At 33.6% G+C, this 17629-nt stretch overlaps 3 protein-coding genes across 3 annotated transcripts in view; 1 reads left to right on the plus strand and 2 right to left on the minus strand.

Annotated features, from left to right (window-relative positions):
• The window catches only part of LOC129754158 (diacylglycerol kinase eta-like), a 418758-nt gene that overhangs the window by 12006 nt on the left and 389123 nt on the right, over positions 1-17629 (plus strand). The gene's annotated exons all lie outside the window — the stretch shown is intronic.
• LOC129754170 (histone H1B-like) lies at positions 9025-9669 on the minus strand. Its single transcript, XM_055750063.1, has one exon. It carries the CDS (start codon positions 9667-9669, stop codon positions 9025-9027), a length of 645 nt encoding a protein of 214 aa, XP_055606038.1.
• On the minus strand, positions 17031-17441 carry LOC129753379 (histone H3). The gene has a single exon (XM_055749196.1). The coding sequence runs from the start codon at positions 17439-17441 to the stop codon at positions 17031-17033; it is 411 nt and encodes a 136-aa protein (XP_055605171.1).

The following is a 17629-nucleotide window of genomic DNA, read 5'->3' on the forward strand; positions in this document are numbered from 1 at the left end:
GATTCCCGACGAAGATGTCATCCTACACCGACTCGAATGGCTCCTTCGGCGTCGAGAGCCATGAGTCCGTTGGTGTATTCGTTGGTATTCCCCGATCATGAAATAACTCTTTCCCTATTATTTCCACTGCAAATAAGGTAAAGTCTTATCCCCGTAACTTCGATCGTTGGAAACCGCACTACTCAGATATACCCCGAATCCTATGCACGAACGCGGCATCCGCTACGCAGACGATTTTGCCTTATCTATCTAGCTTCAAACCGTGGGGTCGGACGCACACTACTAAACAGCCCCCCGTCGATGGGGTCAGTCTACTCCGACCGTTGTCCGGTCGTATTGTATTCCTTAGGCTGGCAACCCTAGGATTTTTGGTCCGCGGTCAGGAATTGCGTCATATGGAAGCGACTTTACCGTGCCTTCTTCCGATCCAGCTCTCGATGTGCAGGATGAGATGATGGGTCCACCTTCCTTTCGCTGAGCTGTCCCACAGCTGCTGCCAGTTGGACAATGAGTTTTTATTGGCAAGATCTCGTACGTTGGGTGTGTCTTGTCGTAACAATAGACACCCTCCTTTAACAAAACTGAAATGGGCATGACGTCCGTCACTACGCAGGCGGCTTCGGACGAGATGGTCCGGTATCCTGGAGGCTTGCCCGGTCATGGAAGAAGGACTAAATTCTGCCGCTTCCACGTATCAGGGAACACCTGTTCCGTCACGTATCGTTGCAAGGATGACCGGAACATTTCGGGAAACTCCCTGATCGCGTCCCTGTGACGTTTGGAGTGCCGTCCGTGACAGGTGACAGCGTCGATTTTAGAAAACGGACCATAATATGTTCGCCAGTTTTTATCCCACTCGTAACCAGGCCGAGCAAATGCAGGGTATTTTCTGAAATCCTTGCAAGAACCGAGCGTTTGATTTCAACATTTTTAGCCCAAAGAAATTGTGAATTGAGCCTGTTGATGGATCAAGCTCAAAATCCGTGCAGAACCCAAGAATTATTCAATAAAAATTACGATGAACAATACTTTAAACATTATTTTTATTTTATCGAAATACGTTCGTTGATTTTTGACAGTTATTTATGCAGCAAGTTGATAAAAGTTTATTTGTAAGCAACGAGGCTTAGATTATTATGACGAATGATGGAAAAATTCGAGTTTTGCAACGAGTTGCATATATAATCTTTTGCAATACCGCAAAATACCCATCCGAATCAAGTTTTCAAACCTAAAGAAACAAGTTGTAGTGTTTTTTTGTAGAATCAAAACTTTGAACACAGTTTCAAAAAGTAGATACTACTTCTCGACACTGTTTTTTCGGTAGGAAAAGCAGTACTTTTCTGAATCAAAGTTAGTTTCGAGAAAACTGAACCGTCATTGTCATTTGCGTCATTTTTCGAAAAAAAAATTGACATTTTTTTAGTTATTGTTTAGTAATTCTTAGATACTTCTTGAATTTTTTTGTTTTGTTCAAAATATTTGTTTTTTTTTTGTTTGTTATTTTTTCATATTTGACTTTTGGTCTTGTTTGTTTTGTTTGGTTTATAACACCAGATCTCGACTTTTTATGCATTTTTTAGTCATTTGGCGTCAAACATTAAAATTTAGATTTTCTCGATTTACTGTGGTCTCCTCTGAGGTGATTTGTAAGGGTAAAGGCGCCTCTATATCAATTCTGATTGAGCTAAAATTTTGCACAGGACAGATTTTTGAGCCCATCTATAAAATGGTATATTCGATGATGATTTTTTTTCCCGTACATCCAATACTCCAACATAAAGATGCAATCAAGAATACAAAGTAAGTTGTACAGTATGACCCAATGTTCCGAAAATCGCTCATTTTCACTGAGCCAGGCTTGACTGCATTGCCATGCACAGTCTTCGAGAAAAAGATGCGTTTTGTTGTGTTGAGAAAGTGTTTAGAACACATCAAACTTGTAGAGCATCTATTAAAAAAGTTATAAGCAAAAACCCGTTTTTTTAGACACGCCCTACTCTTTTAATCTTGAAAAAATCATAGAGCGATACCGTTTCATTGTACGACTTAGGTATGTTCAGCAAAGTTTCTTCAAATGATACAATCTACGGCTTTATAGAACATTTCTATACTCTATCTATTCACCGAAAGAAATTAGTATCACGAATTTCCACGGTATTGACACGTCCTAATAACTCACCTTTCAAAAAGAAAGCGCTTATTATATAAAGTAACTTTGTAGAACAAATAATTTGTCTAAAACGCACCGATTTTGTGTTATTAATTTTGTCTCGCTAAATGTTTGATCTGGACCACTGTGCATTGGGAGGCAAAAATCATATCAGTCAGTTTTTTCTTCTCCAACTAAAGGATACACATAGACACGATTATGCATGACAAAGATGCTTCTATATTTGAAACACTTCTGAAAAAACAAGCTGTGGCAGGGAAGGACGCAGACTATCAGTAGTCAGGTGTCGCGATAGTGATTGCCTTCCTTGATGATTTTCAACCTCCTAGAATCACGACTGATATGTATCAGTTTTGAGCGATCCATGGAGGCTGTCAGATGATTATTTACTTTTTGCTTTGCGTAGAGGGGGTAAAAATCATTACTAACTAACCGCGATGAAGTAGCGAGCCCGTGCCCCGAGATTTGTTAACATGCGGTCCTGGCATTTCTTCAAATTTTCATTTTGAAACATTCATGATTGTCTATCAATAACAAACACGATCGAAAATGATGCTAGGCTAATTGTTTCTGAATAAGTCAGTGAGCGACGCTCAGAATGTATTAACAAGTATGTCGATCACCTCTGATTGACCACGTTACGAGTAGCAAAGGGAGGACACGATGCCGCTTGGTTGATTTTATGTATCTAGTTAGTGTTAATTTTTAGAAAACATGCATCCTTGACCTTAACCACTTGCATATCGCAGTAATCAAAGAAGACATTTTCTAGTTTGAAACTAATCCTGATTGCATTTTTTAAGCGATTTTCGGAACATTGGTATGACCCATAATAAATACAGGGTGGCCACAGAACCGGGAAAACCGGGAAAAAACCGGGTATTTAGACCCAAAACTGGGAAAATTGACGAAAGAAAAACGAATTTCAGTTTTCGGTCCAAGATCAGGGATTCAACCCGAAATTCAAAATTATAATTGAAATTTCCAAGTCAGAATTGAACAGTTGATAAAATGTGTAAGAAGAATATCATAAGTTTTTAAACTTTTTAACTACTCTGATCTCTCTTCAATTACTCCTCAAATTGAAAAAAAACACAAATTTTGACGAATCCCAGTATTTAAAACTGTCTCAAAGAATAGGATGAGAATCTCAAAAAGTCTCCTTATATTTTTTCAAGTATTGCACATCATGATTCATTAAAAAAAACTATCAATCATATAAAAACAAACGAATCAATGTCAAATTTTTGTTGCAAATTTGGAAATTTTAAAAAGATGCCAATATTTTAATTTTCCAGTGATAATGTTTATTCGAGAGTTAAACACAAGACAATCATCTTTAAGCACGCACGGTGTTTTTGTAGCTTAATAATAATAAATTTGACATTGCTGAGTTAAAAAGGAAACCATCTCCTATCAAACACACTGTTTGGAACAAAAAAAAGCCATCATGGGGTCCAGATCTATTTTTGTACTTTCAAAATTATAATTTTTCGATAACTGGTCATAATTTATCCAGAAAATTTCGAATTAAACTTTTAAAACTTGAATATGTTGAGATTCCTTTGAAAATTTGCTAAAATCGTGACAAAAATTGAAATAAAATAGTCATATGAAATTTTTGTAACACTGTTCCGAATTTTACGAGCATTTTTATGAGGGTGTATTTATGTCGATAAAAGACACTAAGTAAATTTCATTTAAATGTTAAAGTGATTCAACATTGCATGGTACTCCACTCAAAATGTACATATTTGTGTTCGAGTAAGTATTTAAATAAAATAACAAAACATTGCAATAAAATTGATTATTTTTACTTTTTTCCTTTTCGATGGTACAAGGCAACAAAATTTACGTTTTTCCGTTTGAAGAGGGTTTAAGAGCTGATTTTGACTGATTTGAGGGCGACCTATCCAATTATGCGGTTTTTAAAATTCAACGGTTAATTTTATAATTTTTTTTATCAACATTTTCGAAATTTTCTAAGATACTCTTGTTGATTGTTTCGAATCGATGATAAACTTTTTCGAAGACCGCGAGTAGTTTAATCTCCGGAGAAAACTGAGGCGTCCTTTAAATTTGTTCATCACAGTATGATAAAATGTGAGAATTAAAAGATATTTAGGATTTTATTTAAATCAAAATAAATCAAATATTTTTTCCAAAGCCTAAGTAAAAAAATTCGCAGCCTCCAACAAAGTTGGTAATGAAATTTGAATCTTTGATACCAAATTCTCATAAATCTTCTTCAATGATTTCAAAAATAGTTTAATTTTTTCTGTATTTTTAACACTTTAGGATTTTTTTTCAAATATTGTGTCTTTGAAACCAGAAATGATAGGTAATATATTAATCCTCTATCAAATGAAGAATAATTAATAGATTTAAAATCAGTTTTTGTTTTTTTAAGAGGGTTGTCGGTTTATCTATATATATAAAAAGCAATTTCTGTATGTTTGTTTGTTTGTTTGTCCTCTATAGACTCAGCCGTCTTAAGAGCTAGAGGTCTCAAATTTGGCATGGATACTCATTAGGACCAGGAATGATGAAAAATGTTTTCAGATTTTCGGATGACCCCTTCTGAAGGGGGTCGTCCATACAAGTCAAATATTGTTTTCGTGATATTGACGTTACTTTTCGTCGGATCGTGTTGAAAATTTTCCCATGAATGTTTTGAAAGACGGGCAATTGATTTCAGGTGTCAAATTTTGTGTAAGGGATCGTCCAAAGGGGTCTTCCATATTAAATGTTCGCTGTTTTTGCGATATTGACGTTATTATACATCGTATTCAGCTGAAAATTGGTACACGATAGTTTTGAGGGACGAGCAATCAATTTGAGATATTGAATTCAGTGTAAGGGACCGGCAAAAGGGGTCGTCCATATCAACTTTTCAATATCTTAGTGATATTGACGTTTTTATACATAGGATTGGGATGAAAATTAGCACATAGGAGTTATTAGGGACAAACAATTGATTTCACTTATCCAAACTAAAAACAGGGGTCTGCCAAAGGGGTCGTCCATATTCACTTTTCACTGTTTTAGCCATATTGTCGTTATTATACATCGGATTCAGATGAAAATTGGCACAAGAGGGTTTTGAGGGACGAGCAATAGATTTCAGATAATAAATTCAGTGTAAGGGGCCGACAAAGAGGGTCGTCTATATTAACCTTTCAATATCGTCGTTATTTGACATCGGATTGGAATGAAAATTTGCACACGGTAGTTTTCGGGAACGGGCAATCGATTTCAGATGTCAAATGTTTTGCCAAGGGTCGACGAAAGGGGTCGTCCATGTTAATCATTTTTTCACTGTTTTAGCCATATTGACGTTATTATGCAAAGGATTTCTTTGAAAATTTGCACACGGGAGTTTTGAGGAAAGGGCAATCAATTTCAAAAATTGTATAAGAGGCCATCGAAAGGGGTCTTAGCTTTTTGGAAATAATTGCGTTGTTATGCTACGGTCGAGTCAAAATTTATACACGGGGGTTTTTGGTAGGGTAAACTGATTCCTGATTTTAAATTTAGTAGCAGACGACACAAAAAGTAATCGTCCAATATTTTTGCAATTATTACTTAACAATGAATTCGAAAGTGCATTTGGAAAATGTTCGGCAATTGACTTTCATACAAACTGTTCCTGACATATTCCAAGTTCAAAACGAAACGGAGTTCGTATGGGATTAGCTAGTTAGTCATAAATGATTGCTAGCTTAAAACTTTTTAAAACCCGTTTTATCACTAGATTTGATAGAATCTGAAAAATGATTCGAATTCAAGACGGCCAAATCAATTTTTAAAACAATGGGTTTTTTATTGTTATCTGCATTTCATAACTAAGCTTATAAAAATTATTTACACTGTTATGTCTCTTTGATTTCCAAAACCTTATTCGTATACTTTTCAAATTGGTTTTTGCATAAATCCTTAGAGTTAGCCTTAGCTTAGCGTGTGGTTGCAAAAACTTATAAGATTTTTCCAATTAAACCGGAACAGTTATTTGTTCATAATTTAACCCCAAGAAACTGACTCAAAATAGAAATATATGCTGAACAATTACTTGTTACTTTTTTCACTGAAATCAAATCCACATTTTTCTGCATTACAAAGCTAACACCATCTACTGAATGAACCATAAAAACGTTGAAATTTTTTTTAGGGCAAAAATATTTTATTTTGCAAAAAAATTGATCTGTGTAAATTAAGTATGAGATCACTTTTTTTTTCAAATTATAAATACATTTTTCAATTATTTACAGAACTGAGTCATGCTAAAAATATATTTAAAAAAGCTCGAGACCATATTTGCAGCAGAGGATTCAGAAGTTTATTCCATAAATGATTTATAGCTGCTAAAAAATTTAAATTGTTCCTTTTTAATTTTTTTCGAAATTTGCAATTTTAATTTTTAATCAAAATTTTATCTTGAACTTAAAATTTAATTAAATTTCAAAATTATAAATTACAATTTTACTACGCTATGAAAATAAAAAATAAATGTTTCATTTTTTTTTATTTACGATAGTATATTAAGATATCATATGTTTGAATTCTTTAGGCATTTTGTTTAAATAATCATTTCAAAATTGAAATTCCTTTATTTGAAATAAAAAAAATACAATGGGTGAATCTGAATTGAATAAATGTTATTAATTTTTCTTCCTCTCAAACTTTGATATGATGTTAAACTATCCCTTAAAATGTTAAATAAAGACGATGCAACTCGTTGTCCATATTTTTTTTAAACTTTTAAAGTCAGAATTCAAAATAGAGATTATGATTTCTGTTCTGTTCTGCATTCAAGTAGATCGTGGACTGCAAACAAAAAACAGTAGGTATCAGTTTTCATTGTCTGAAAGTTAACTGTGCTAAAACTCAATTGAGTTTTGAGAGTTATGAAATGAATTTTTGACCGAGGAAACCGAGAAAAAACGGTAATTTCAAAATGAAAATGATGTGGTCACCCTGTCTTCCTCTTGTATGTTTAAGAATAAAGCCAAGATTTCGTTCAGATTTGCCCATTTTTTGTCAAATAGTCTTAAACTTCCTGATTATGTGGATACGTTGTTTTTGACATCTATTTTGAAAATATCGATCTAAATTCGATCTTCATCTAATTCCTTATCAAATAAGCAATATCAAATTGCTTGACACCTGTTTCGACGTGATTTGTCCCAGATTTCACACACCCAATCTCCTTGTTGATAAACGCCCTAGAAGCGACAATACATCTGATGTCTTTCCTGGTTGAAAATAATCGACTCAAAGCGCAAGGGCATTAAACACACAAGAAATTGAAGGAAATTGGAATAATCCCTTTTTTTTATTTTAAACTCAATGGAATATTCGACCGAATATTCGGCCGAAAGACTGTTTGACAATTTTATTGCGTTGTCGATTCGGCTACGCTTCGAATCATACTACGTTTTAGGCAGTTAAACTTATGATGGCATTTCGATAAAAAATAGCATTTGACAATTATTGGGAATTCCTAAAAATAAGCGCACCTTCAGCAACGATTTATGAAAAATAAAAGGTTATATATTTTACCTACATTTTTCATAAATCGTTGCTGGAGGTATATGCTTTCAAATAAGGACTGCACCCTTATTTTTAAAACGCACATTTTGAAGAGCAACTGCGCATTATACATCGTAAACAATGTTATTTTTCCACCCCACGTGCCTGTTCACCTCAAAGTCATTTTCAGCTTTGCTTCGCATTTTAAAAAATCCATTGGACTTATTTAAAACGAGATACTTACAATTCAATATGTTAATTTTTGATACTAAAAATGTACCTACTTTTTGATGATTTTTTTTTCAATTTTTCCACTACACGGGTTACACATAAAAAAAAGTACGTCCTGTACCCAAAACATACCGAATGCCAACTGATTTCAAAATGTCAAGGCGTTTGGAGCTATTTTTTAAAAATAATTTTGGATTGAAACGACGATATTTAAAATTTTTTCTTACGTTTACATACAACACAATCTTTAGATAGGATTCTCTTCAAACTTTTAAAGTTACGTTCAATGCTTTTTACGGAATTAAAATCTGTTGAGATATTGTAACGGGTAAATGAAATGATGTGACGCAACGAAACCTGTGTAGTGGAACAAATTGCTTGTTCGTTTTACGTATTCGTATTTTTATTGCGTCTTTCGGGCGCACATTTTCGTGTTACCCACATTGCATACTTTTGATGAGTTAACACTGGGAATTTCAAGTTAATTTTCAAACCTTTATAACTTCTTTATTATAACTCTAATTGTGGTGCAGTTTCGGGTGAAATGTTTGTCATGATGTAAGCTTTAACAAAACTAACATTCAAAACAAATCGATCACTGTTGAAATAAGTTATTGATGAAGTTATTGATGAAAACCCAGTGCTACTCTTTTCATTGCGTCACATTAGGAGCAAACCCTGTTGCGAAAAAATCGTGCGATGTTACGCAACGAAAGAAGATTGCTCGTAAAACTACAAAACGCACTTAAATTGAAAAATTTGTCAATTCATTCAAAACGTTTTCACAAAATTTCGTTACATTCTGTCGTTAAACAGAGCAGAAATCTTCGATACTCCGTTGCTCGCCGATATATAGTTTGTCTAGTAAATTTTCAACACCTCAAAGTTATCACAAAAATCATTAAACAAATTTTTCCAGATGACGCAACGCAACGGGCTGTTACATTTATGTTTTAAGAAAGAATATCAAATGAAAGTAATAAAAATTGTAGACGGATAGAAAAGTAGACAAGACTCTTTAACCTGACCAATTGGTAGTCCTGAGAAGGACTGTTTAAAATTGTTGAAAATAATAAAGCTGCCCTCGTCATTTACTTCTTGGCAGCGACTTTCTTGGCTTTCGGGGCAGCCTTTTTGGGTTTCGGGGTCTTTGGCTTCTTGGCTGCGGTCTTCGATGGCTTGGTGGCCTTTTGCTTGGGAGCAGCAGCTTTCTTGGCCGTGCCAGCCTTCTTGGCGGCCTTTGCTGGGGCAGCCTTGGCCTTCTTGGCGGCAGCAGACTTTGGCTTAGCAGCAGCCTTCTTGGCCGCAGGTTTCTTCTCTCCGGCAGCCTTCTTTGGTTTCTTGGCGGCGGCAGCCTTCTTGGGCTTCTTGGCAACCTTCTTCTCGCCAGCAGCTGGCTTAGCAGCGGCCTTGATCTTGAAAGATCCCGAAGCTCCGGTTCCCTTGGTCTGGACCAGCTTTCCCTTCTCGACGCCACTTTTCAGGGCCTTCTTGATGAAGGTCGAGAGCTTGGCCACGTCGCACTTGTAGTTGGCGGCGATGTACTTCTTGATGGCCTGCAGCGACGATCCGTTGCGTTCCTTCAGGGTCTTGATGGCCGCCAGGACCATATCGTTGACCGGCGGGTGGGTGGATGGCTTCTTCGCCTTCTTCTCTCCCTTGGGGGCCTTCGGTTTCTTGGCCTTGGCCGGGGATGCAGCAGCAGGAGCCGCGACAGCAACTTCGGTTTCGGTCATTTTCACTTCACTTGGGTTGGTATGCTTAACACTGATATAGGTATAACATAAAGTGAGAGGGCCGATCCCGTTACTCTTTGCCCGGGATGTCCGTGTTAGAGAAACGCCGTTCGATGGAAGTAAATCGTTGGTACCCAGATTGTAAAATATAATCTAAAACGTTATTTTTAAATGCAATTTTTCCATCGTTTGATAAGAAATGAGGAATTATGCGTTCTCAAAATGCTTAGACAAATAATTTAGAAAGCACATTTAGTAGACAATACATGGAACTAGCAAATATTAAATAGCAGAAAACGTTCTCAAAGAGGGTGGGGCACGTTACAATTGGCAAACACGGACTATAAATTTAACAAAAAATCACTATTGAAACAATTTCGATGTGAAAAATTGCTATCAATAGCTAGTTTGATGTTTTGTCTACCCAAATGTATACGATTTATATACGGAAAAAATACAAAGCTCCCGCAAATGGCCCTTTTCCAAAAGACGTATTCGCCTCCGAAACAGCGATTTCGATTAAAAATAGACCTTTACTAGTAAGTTTAAATTATGTGCATGTAAAGCTCGGGTTTAACAAAAACAAGACTCAAAATTTTCCGATAGTACTATTGTGGGGTGATTACTGAAAATTATCACTTTAAGCATTTGGAAAGGTGGGGAGACACATTTTTCCTTGATTTGCTGTCTTCCATTCAAAATCCCTATATGGAATCTTGCGCTTGAGACGTTTGAAGTCTGACCTAATTTCGTGACCCTGGGAATTGCGGTATTTCTGTTTGTTATTTTTTGTTGTAAAATGTAATTCTACTAAAAAGCTATAGTTCTTTAATTTTTTTCTCTCAATTTTAAGTAATTTCAATATGATTTAACTTGAATGCATTGGATGAAATGAGCAAACGAAGATAGTGGTGTAAAGATGGTTACGAAATCACTCTATCAATTGCTTTCCATGAAATCAAAACTATTCTTTTAAAATATGGTAGAAAAAGAGTATCTTATGTTGAGTCACATGTTCTTAGAATTTAGAAATTTTTGAATTTTTCAACGGCTAGGGCACGTGTACATTTTTCATTTTTCTTTTCATGTACTAATGCGTCATCGTCATAATGGCAACCGTTCATGAGTTAAAAGTAAATAATTGGCAAATCAGTATTTTTTTTCTCTTTAAAATTGGAGTTAATTTTTGATTATAGGTGGTTGGAACTCAAAATTTTCAAAAAACGACTCACGATCATAATTATGGCATGAAGATCTTATGATAGGATTCCTATCAACTTTTGGTATCCTCATAGCACGATTACAACGCAATTCAATGATTGATATTGGCACAAGTTATACTGAGCACGTGGTTTGGGTGCATGAAAAATTAAAAAAAAAAAACTTTAACTTGTAGGTTAAATCTTTTGAGCTGAATTGAAAACTTTAACTTTAATGTACCTATTTTTAACAAAGTATCTAAATTCATACATGAGGTTTGCCGTAATAAATATACTAGTTACGTAATTTTACAATCTGTACAAATTACGTAATCTAAAAAAATCGCTCACGAATTGCATCATGGCAATTAATAAATTTAATTTTAAATGAGCTTATAACTATTACCATGGCCGTTTCAGGTCTGAATATTAAATTGAAAATCAAATTAAACCCATTTTGATGTTCTGGTTTTATAATACAATAAACAAAATTGTATTTTATTTTCGTTTTTCGAATTCTGTATACAGTTTAGGATTCCTCTTGAATAATCAGAAGGAATTAGAAATGACAAACTGCTTTAAAATTTCGATTCAAATTTGGTTTGCATTTTCAATATTTTTAGAATAGTTTTCCGACTTTGAAAAAAAAAAAACAAAAAAAAAATGTTGCATATTCAAATGCGAAGTTCTTGCATTTCTTGCACATATTTCAAATATTTTAATTTTCAAAATTTCGTTCCAAAATTGAAAACTCAGATTCAAATTCATCATTTGAAATTCATATTTTAATTCAAATTCACAAAAAAGATTTAAAATAAATAATTTAAATAATGAATCGTGATTAAACCAGAACTACAGAATTTAAATTTTAGATTCATGAATGAGGGCTCTTGAACTTGGCTCATAAATTTCTGATTTGGAATAAACATTCGGAAATCTTATTTTTTGTACATTTAAGGATCGTTAAAAATTCGGAAAAACAGATTCAAAATTGAAATTTTGAATTCAGGTTCAGAAAACAGATGCAGAATGCAGATTCAAAATTCAGAAATACATGTGGTTTGTAAATGAACTTTACAACATTAAATTTTTGAGGGATTCAAGAGATCATGAACTTAAAAATTTGCTTGTCAATTTAATTTGCATATTTAAATTTTTTAATGAAAATTTGTTTGTACAGTACACATCATTGAGATCACAATCACAAATACATTTTGAGTAGATTTTTAGTTAATTTTTTATGTTTTATTTTATGAAAAAACCCTTATTTTATTTTTAAAAAATCATTCACAGGATTTTCATTATGCGATTGATTTTTTTTATGAAAAATAATTGCTGTTGAAAAAACATGTACCTGATCTTCACTTAAAAAATAAGCACAAAATTTATTGTTTTCTCGGTGTATTGTTTAACATTTTTAATACTACAGTTCTTTTAAAAGCCAAATTTGAAAATAAGATCATAAATTTGGTTCAAATTTGCACCTAGCAAATTGGATCCGAAAGTTTTTTATCGCTCACTTTTATTTTTGTAATTTTGATATATTTCGATCGATGATTGAAATGTTTGAATTTTCAAAACAGTTGGGAAGATTGGGCTTGTTAATTTGAGCATAGAATAAGTTTGTTTTTTTTTAAAGAAATTGAAGGCTCTCCAAAAAAACTTATTTTATGCTCAAATCAAATAAGTTTGATCTACCAAGTTCTTAAACAAATTCAAAAATTTTAACCATCGATAAATGCGAATTCCATATTTTGTTACTTAAGGGTCATTATATAGCTCTCCTTTTTGGTTTTGGACTAATTTTCTAATGTTTCGATTCAATACGAATACTAATAATGTAAAAGAACTTAAAAATGAATTAGTATATAGCTACGAATATAATTTGTTTTGATTTTTTTATTTCGTGCATTGTTGGGTAAAAAATCATAGATAAAAATCAGTCACCAAACCCCCACGCCTTCCCCCCCCCCCCCCTCCCCATGACCCGGTTCTTTCTACAGCCCTGACTATGACGTATAATTCAAAGGCTGTTCAGCTACAATTATTTAAATTTCTATGATTTTTGGCGCAGAAAATTTGCATATTTAGGTGACAGTTTTAACAGCCATGGGAGAAATTCACTATGTACTACGACTAAAATGAATCACAAAATCAAAGTTGCTTATCTCCATTTATACTTCAAATGCTAACCAAACTCAAAAATAATTACATTAATTTTGTTTAGGACACTTATAACATTATTTTATTGGTATGAATGAAGCATCGATGAAAGTTAGGCACATGAGGAATATCCGTAAACCTAGTGTTAAATAGCGACCCATTGCATTAAAATTATTTTATGAAATAGGAATACTGTGAGTGAAAACTTAAAAAATTGTCAAAATATTCCCAAGTAAGCAAGCGAAAAAATATATTTATGTCGGATGTTTTGTTACGCATTTTTTTAATATCAAATTGAGTTATAATCGAGAACTCTTAGGATGTTGAGAAGTTTTTCGTCAAGAATCTAACTAAATTATATCAACCTCGGATATAAATTTCACAAGATTATATCCAATTCAGATTAAATATTTTATATATAGGGAAGAGGCGGGCTATATGCGCATATGAAGGAAAGTACTCATTTTCTCCCATATTTCAATAGAAATGAGTTTAAAAACTTTATGCACATGAGCGGACATTTGTTTTGTAAACTTTATGCACATGAGCGGACATCTGTTTTGTATACGTTAGAGCAATTTTCTGTTAAAATCTCTTAGATACAGTTTTTGTGAAAATAATTTTATAAAAAATGTAGTTAAAATAGCCGATTTTCGATAACGGCGGCTAAATGCGCATATTTATATTTTAGCGATATTTCATTTACGCTTGCAATATTTTGATATTATTTAATTAAAAATGGTAGAAACGGATGTTAAGCACACAGCAAGGCTGAAATATTGTTGAAACTTCAGTAATCAATAGTTTTTTTGCATGAAACATAGTTAGGTATGCCATATGGCCATATTTCACGGTAATATTTTGTTTATATCGTATTTTTATTTGATCAGCGTTAAGCTTTTCTACATTCACAGTAAGATTGTGATTTGGGCGTAGATTTATTGTTTCAATGATAACAAGTAAATAATTCAAAAGGCTCATCTATTTTTTCTTAACATAGGCATTTAATCTGCCTTGATATAGGCATTCAAAACCTGTCTCTTATTCCAATATCTGATCATTAACAACTTTGCCAAAAGCTTCAATTGGTTGAATTTTCGCTTTCCAGATGAATAAGAAAGAATTACCATTAACATTAGATTCTGTACGCACGATAATAAAAATTCAATATTTTTTAACAAAACGAACAAAAATCTTGTCAAGAAATTTGCCTAAGAATAAATTAAAAGCAATCTGGTTTATAAATATTAAAAAGTATTTCCGAACCACCAGCTAAATGAATTTGGATAACCAGCAATACGAATGAATATTTGGAATTTATCTACAACTTAAAGCTTCGGACATAAGAATCAGTGCACAGGAATAAATACATAAAAAAAACACATCATTTGAAAAAAAAAATTAAATCCGAGTTCAAATTAAGTATTAGTAAGCAAAATGATAATATGTAAATGATTTTTAATTTTTAATTATCTTGATGTACTTTGTTCATCATTTTCAATGGAAAGGTTGATTAAAAAATTCCGCTGTAAACACCAAAATTACATATGAAAAATTAAATTGTATTGTGAATTCACGATTAGAAAAAAAATTAAAAGAGAATTTATTAAAATTATATATGATGTTGGATTTTTTTTGATAAAAAGAAGAAAACATTTAATTTAATGATGATGAAAGTCAGGGATAACTTATTTTTTATCTTCATTTTCTTCTAGTTATAAAGGCTAGCAAAGCTCATTTTTGAAGTTCACAGTAGTAATTCGTGTGCTCAATTTATCATTGAAGGATTGTATTGTTTTTATAAGAAAAAATAAAATTTATAGGAATTAAAAAAAATGATGTTTTCTGAACACTAAAATTTAAATTTCAAGAACAATAGCAACACTGCTTGTTTAGTTTTTAAGTGCTTTTTATGACTTATTTTTATCGTCGTTTATATTTATGACATCTAAAATCATTGTTTAGATTCTGTGCGAATCTCGCTGCGCGTGTTTTACTAAATTATATTTTAGTCTTTTATTGCGAACTGTCGAACAGTGAATATTTCGTGTTTTAAACAACTGAGATAATCCTTTTAATCTAAAAAAGTAAAAGTCAAAATTTTTTCATTACTAGTTTTTCTGACCTCACACAATAAAGATAGAAAAAAAGGTTTTAATCAACTTCATAAATTTGTTGAAAACGCCAAAACGGTTGGACTTTTTCTATAATAAAATCAATTTAGTCATTTTTTTTATTTGCAAAAATTCGTTATTTCACAGGATGGGGAAAAAAAGACAAGAAGAATACTTCTATCTTTTTTTTTTCGCAGAATTCAAAATAACTTGCAGTCTACGGGAAGTTTGATAATTTTTTTTTTAATTTCTGTAATGTTTATCAGTTTTGTCAAAAAGGTGCTGAACATTTTGAAATTGTTTGTTTATTTGTGACACTTTACCAACGTTTTGGCATTCGTGTTAAAATTTATAAATGGTTTTTATCTATTTTCAAAGGTAATTAATCTCAAACAAACAAAATCTTTTTTTTCTTTATTATAGAGACTTTCAGCCTCGGGCTGGTTCGTCAAACAAAATCTGTGAAAAAACACTAATTAAATATTTGGATTCGGGACACCCAAGTTAATATTAATAAGCTCATAAATTCTTTGCATATTGAAAAAAATGTGAATTTTGTTGCCTTGTATAATTTATCAAAACACTGTTGAATGTGAAGTTGAGCATTTAGAAGAACGAGAATCACAAAATTAAAATAGGGTCGAAATTCGTTTTTTTTAAATATAACAATTCAGCATTAAATTTGTAAAGACATAAACTATTTTTTAATAATCAAAGTCATTAGCTTTAAAGTAATAGATATTACGTTTGAAATTCTTTTTGTTCATTCTGTTGACTATCGTTAGTCATAAACGCCTACCACATGGCTTCCTGCTTGTTGATGTGTGTAATTAGTGTTTTGATAAATTAATTTTTAAGTTAAAAAGGTTGGTTTAGAATTCTGAACTTTTTTAGTAACACTTCTTAATGAAAACCCATTCTAAAGGAAAAGTAGGGGTTTTGAGTGTCAAAATATTTAGTTTGGGGGAATTATATATCAAAATTTATAACTCATAGTTTCCAATATAATGTCGTAAAATGAAAAGTCTTAGGTTTTAAGAGATTTAGGAAAAATTTCGCCGGAGGCGAGCCAATCTTCAAATATGTTTGTTAACACTTATTTTTAAATAACTTTTGGGATCAGGTATTTTCCTAACTCTACGATTTGTGAAATGAAAATTTTCTTCGGAAAAATCTCCATGGCACGGCCTTGACGTGTTGCATGAAAAGTTGTATGCGTATCAAAATAAGATATTGTTCCTATAATTTTTAATTTGTATGAGCCTATCCACTGCGACACATTTATTTGATCTTTTGTGGAATAACCCAATTCAGTATTCGTCTGATCGATGATCACGTCGTACTATCATCTGTCAGTTGTAGTCGAAATTGAAAAACAATTCCAGTTTGTGGTGGTATTCCTTATGAATCCCATCACCTTACTGGCCTCAATCTTCCAAATATCATCGGGCGTTAGGATTCGCTTACCAAGAACATTAAGTCGATGTGTCATAAGATATCCCCAGTCGCACATCAAGTGCTCTGCAGTTTCTATTTCAATAGGCCTCGCACCAATAGCCACAAGCCGTTTAAATTGGAGTTTTAAATTTTCCCAAGTTTTTAATTCACTGTTAAGTGCACAAGTTGATACTTCACAGAAAGGTTTCGGCCCAATTAATGGCCCTTCAGATCCTCTTCTAGATAGCAGATCTGCTCTTTCATTTCTGTCTATGCCGCAGTGACCTGGAACCCAATAAAGGTTCACCTGGTTTTGTATTGATAATTGATTTAAAGCGTTAATACAATCCCATACAAGCGTTCCATGACTACCTCTTTGAAACAAAGTCAGTGGTCCTGAAAAGGACCGTTTGTATGGGTAAATGCAAAACAGGTACAGCGAATTCATTTAAGCACGTTCTCCTCGGATACGACGAGCCAGCTGGATGTCCTTTGGCATGATCGTGACACGCTTGGCATGGATGGCACACAGATTGGTGTCCTCGAACAGTCCAACCAGATAGGCCTCGCTAGCTTCCTGCAGAGCCATGACGGCCGAGCTCTGGAAACGCAGATCAGTCTTGAAATCCTGAGCGATTTCACGAACCAGACGCTGGAAGGGCAACTTGCGGATCAGCAGCTCGGTGGATTTCTGGTAACGACGGATCTCACGCAGAGCAACGGTTCCTGGCCGATAACGATGAGGCTTCTTGACTCCTCCGGTGGCTGGAGCACTCTTACGAGCAGCCTTAGTGGCAAGCTGTTTGCGAGGAGCCTTTCCTCCGGTGGACTTACGAGCGGTTTGCTTGGTACGAGCCATTGCTGTTCAGACGGTTGAATGAGAATAATTGATTGAAACAAACTGGCATCCCTTTTTATACCGGAAAAATGAATGCATTCCCCCTCCACTTTCTACCGACATAACCGAAATTCAAAATGGCGTCTACCTTCAACGCACGGTATATAAGGGAACCGTAAACGACAGGCAGGCATCAGTTTCGTTTCAAC

This window comes from Uranotaenia lowii, chromosome 3, assembly GCF_029784155.1.
Source record: "Uranotaenia lowii strain MFRU-FL chromosome 3, ASM2978415v1, whole genome shotgun sequence".
Lineage (NCBI taxonomy): Eukaryota > Metazoa > Arthropoda > Insecta > Diptera > Culicidae > Uranotaenia > Uranotaenia lowii.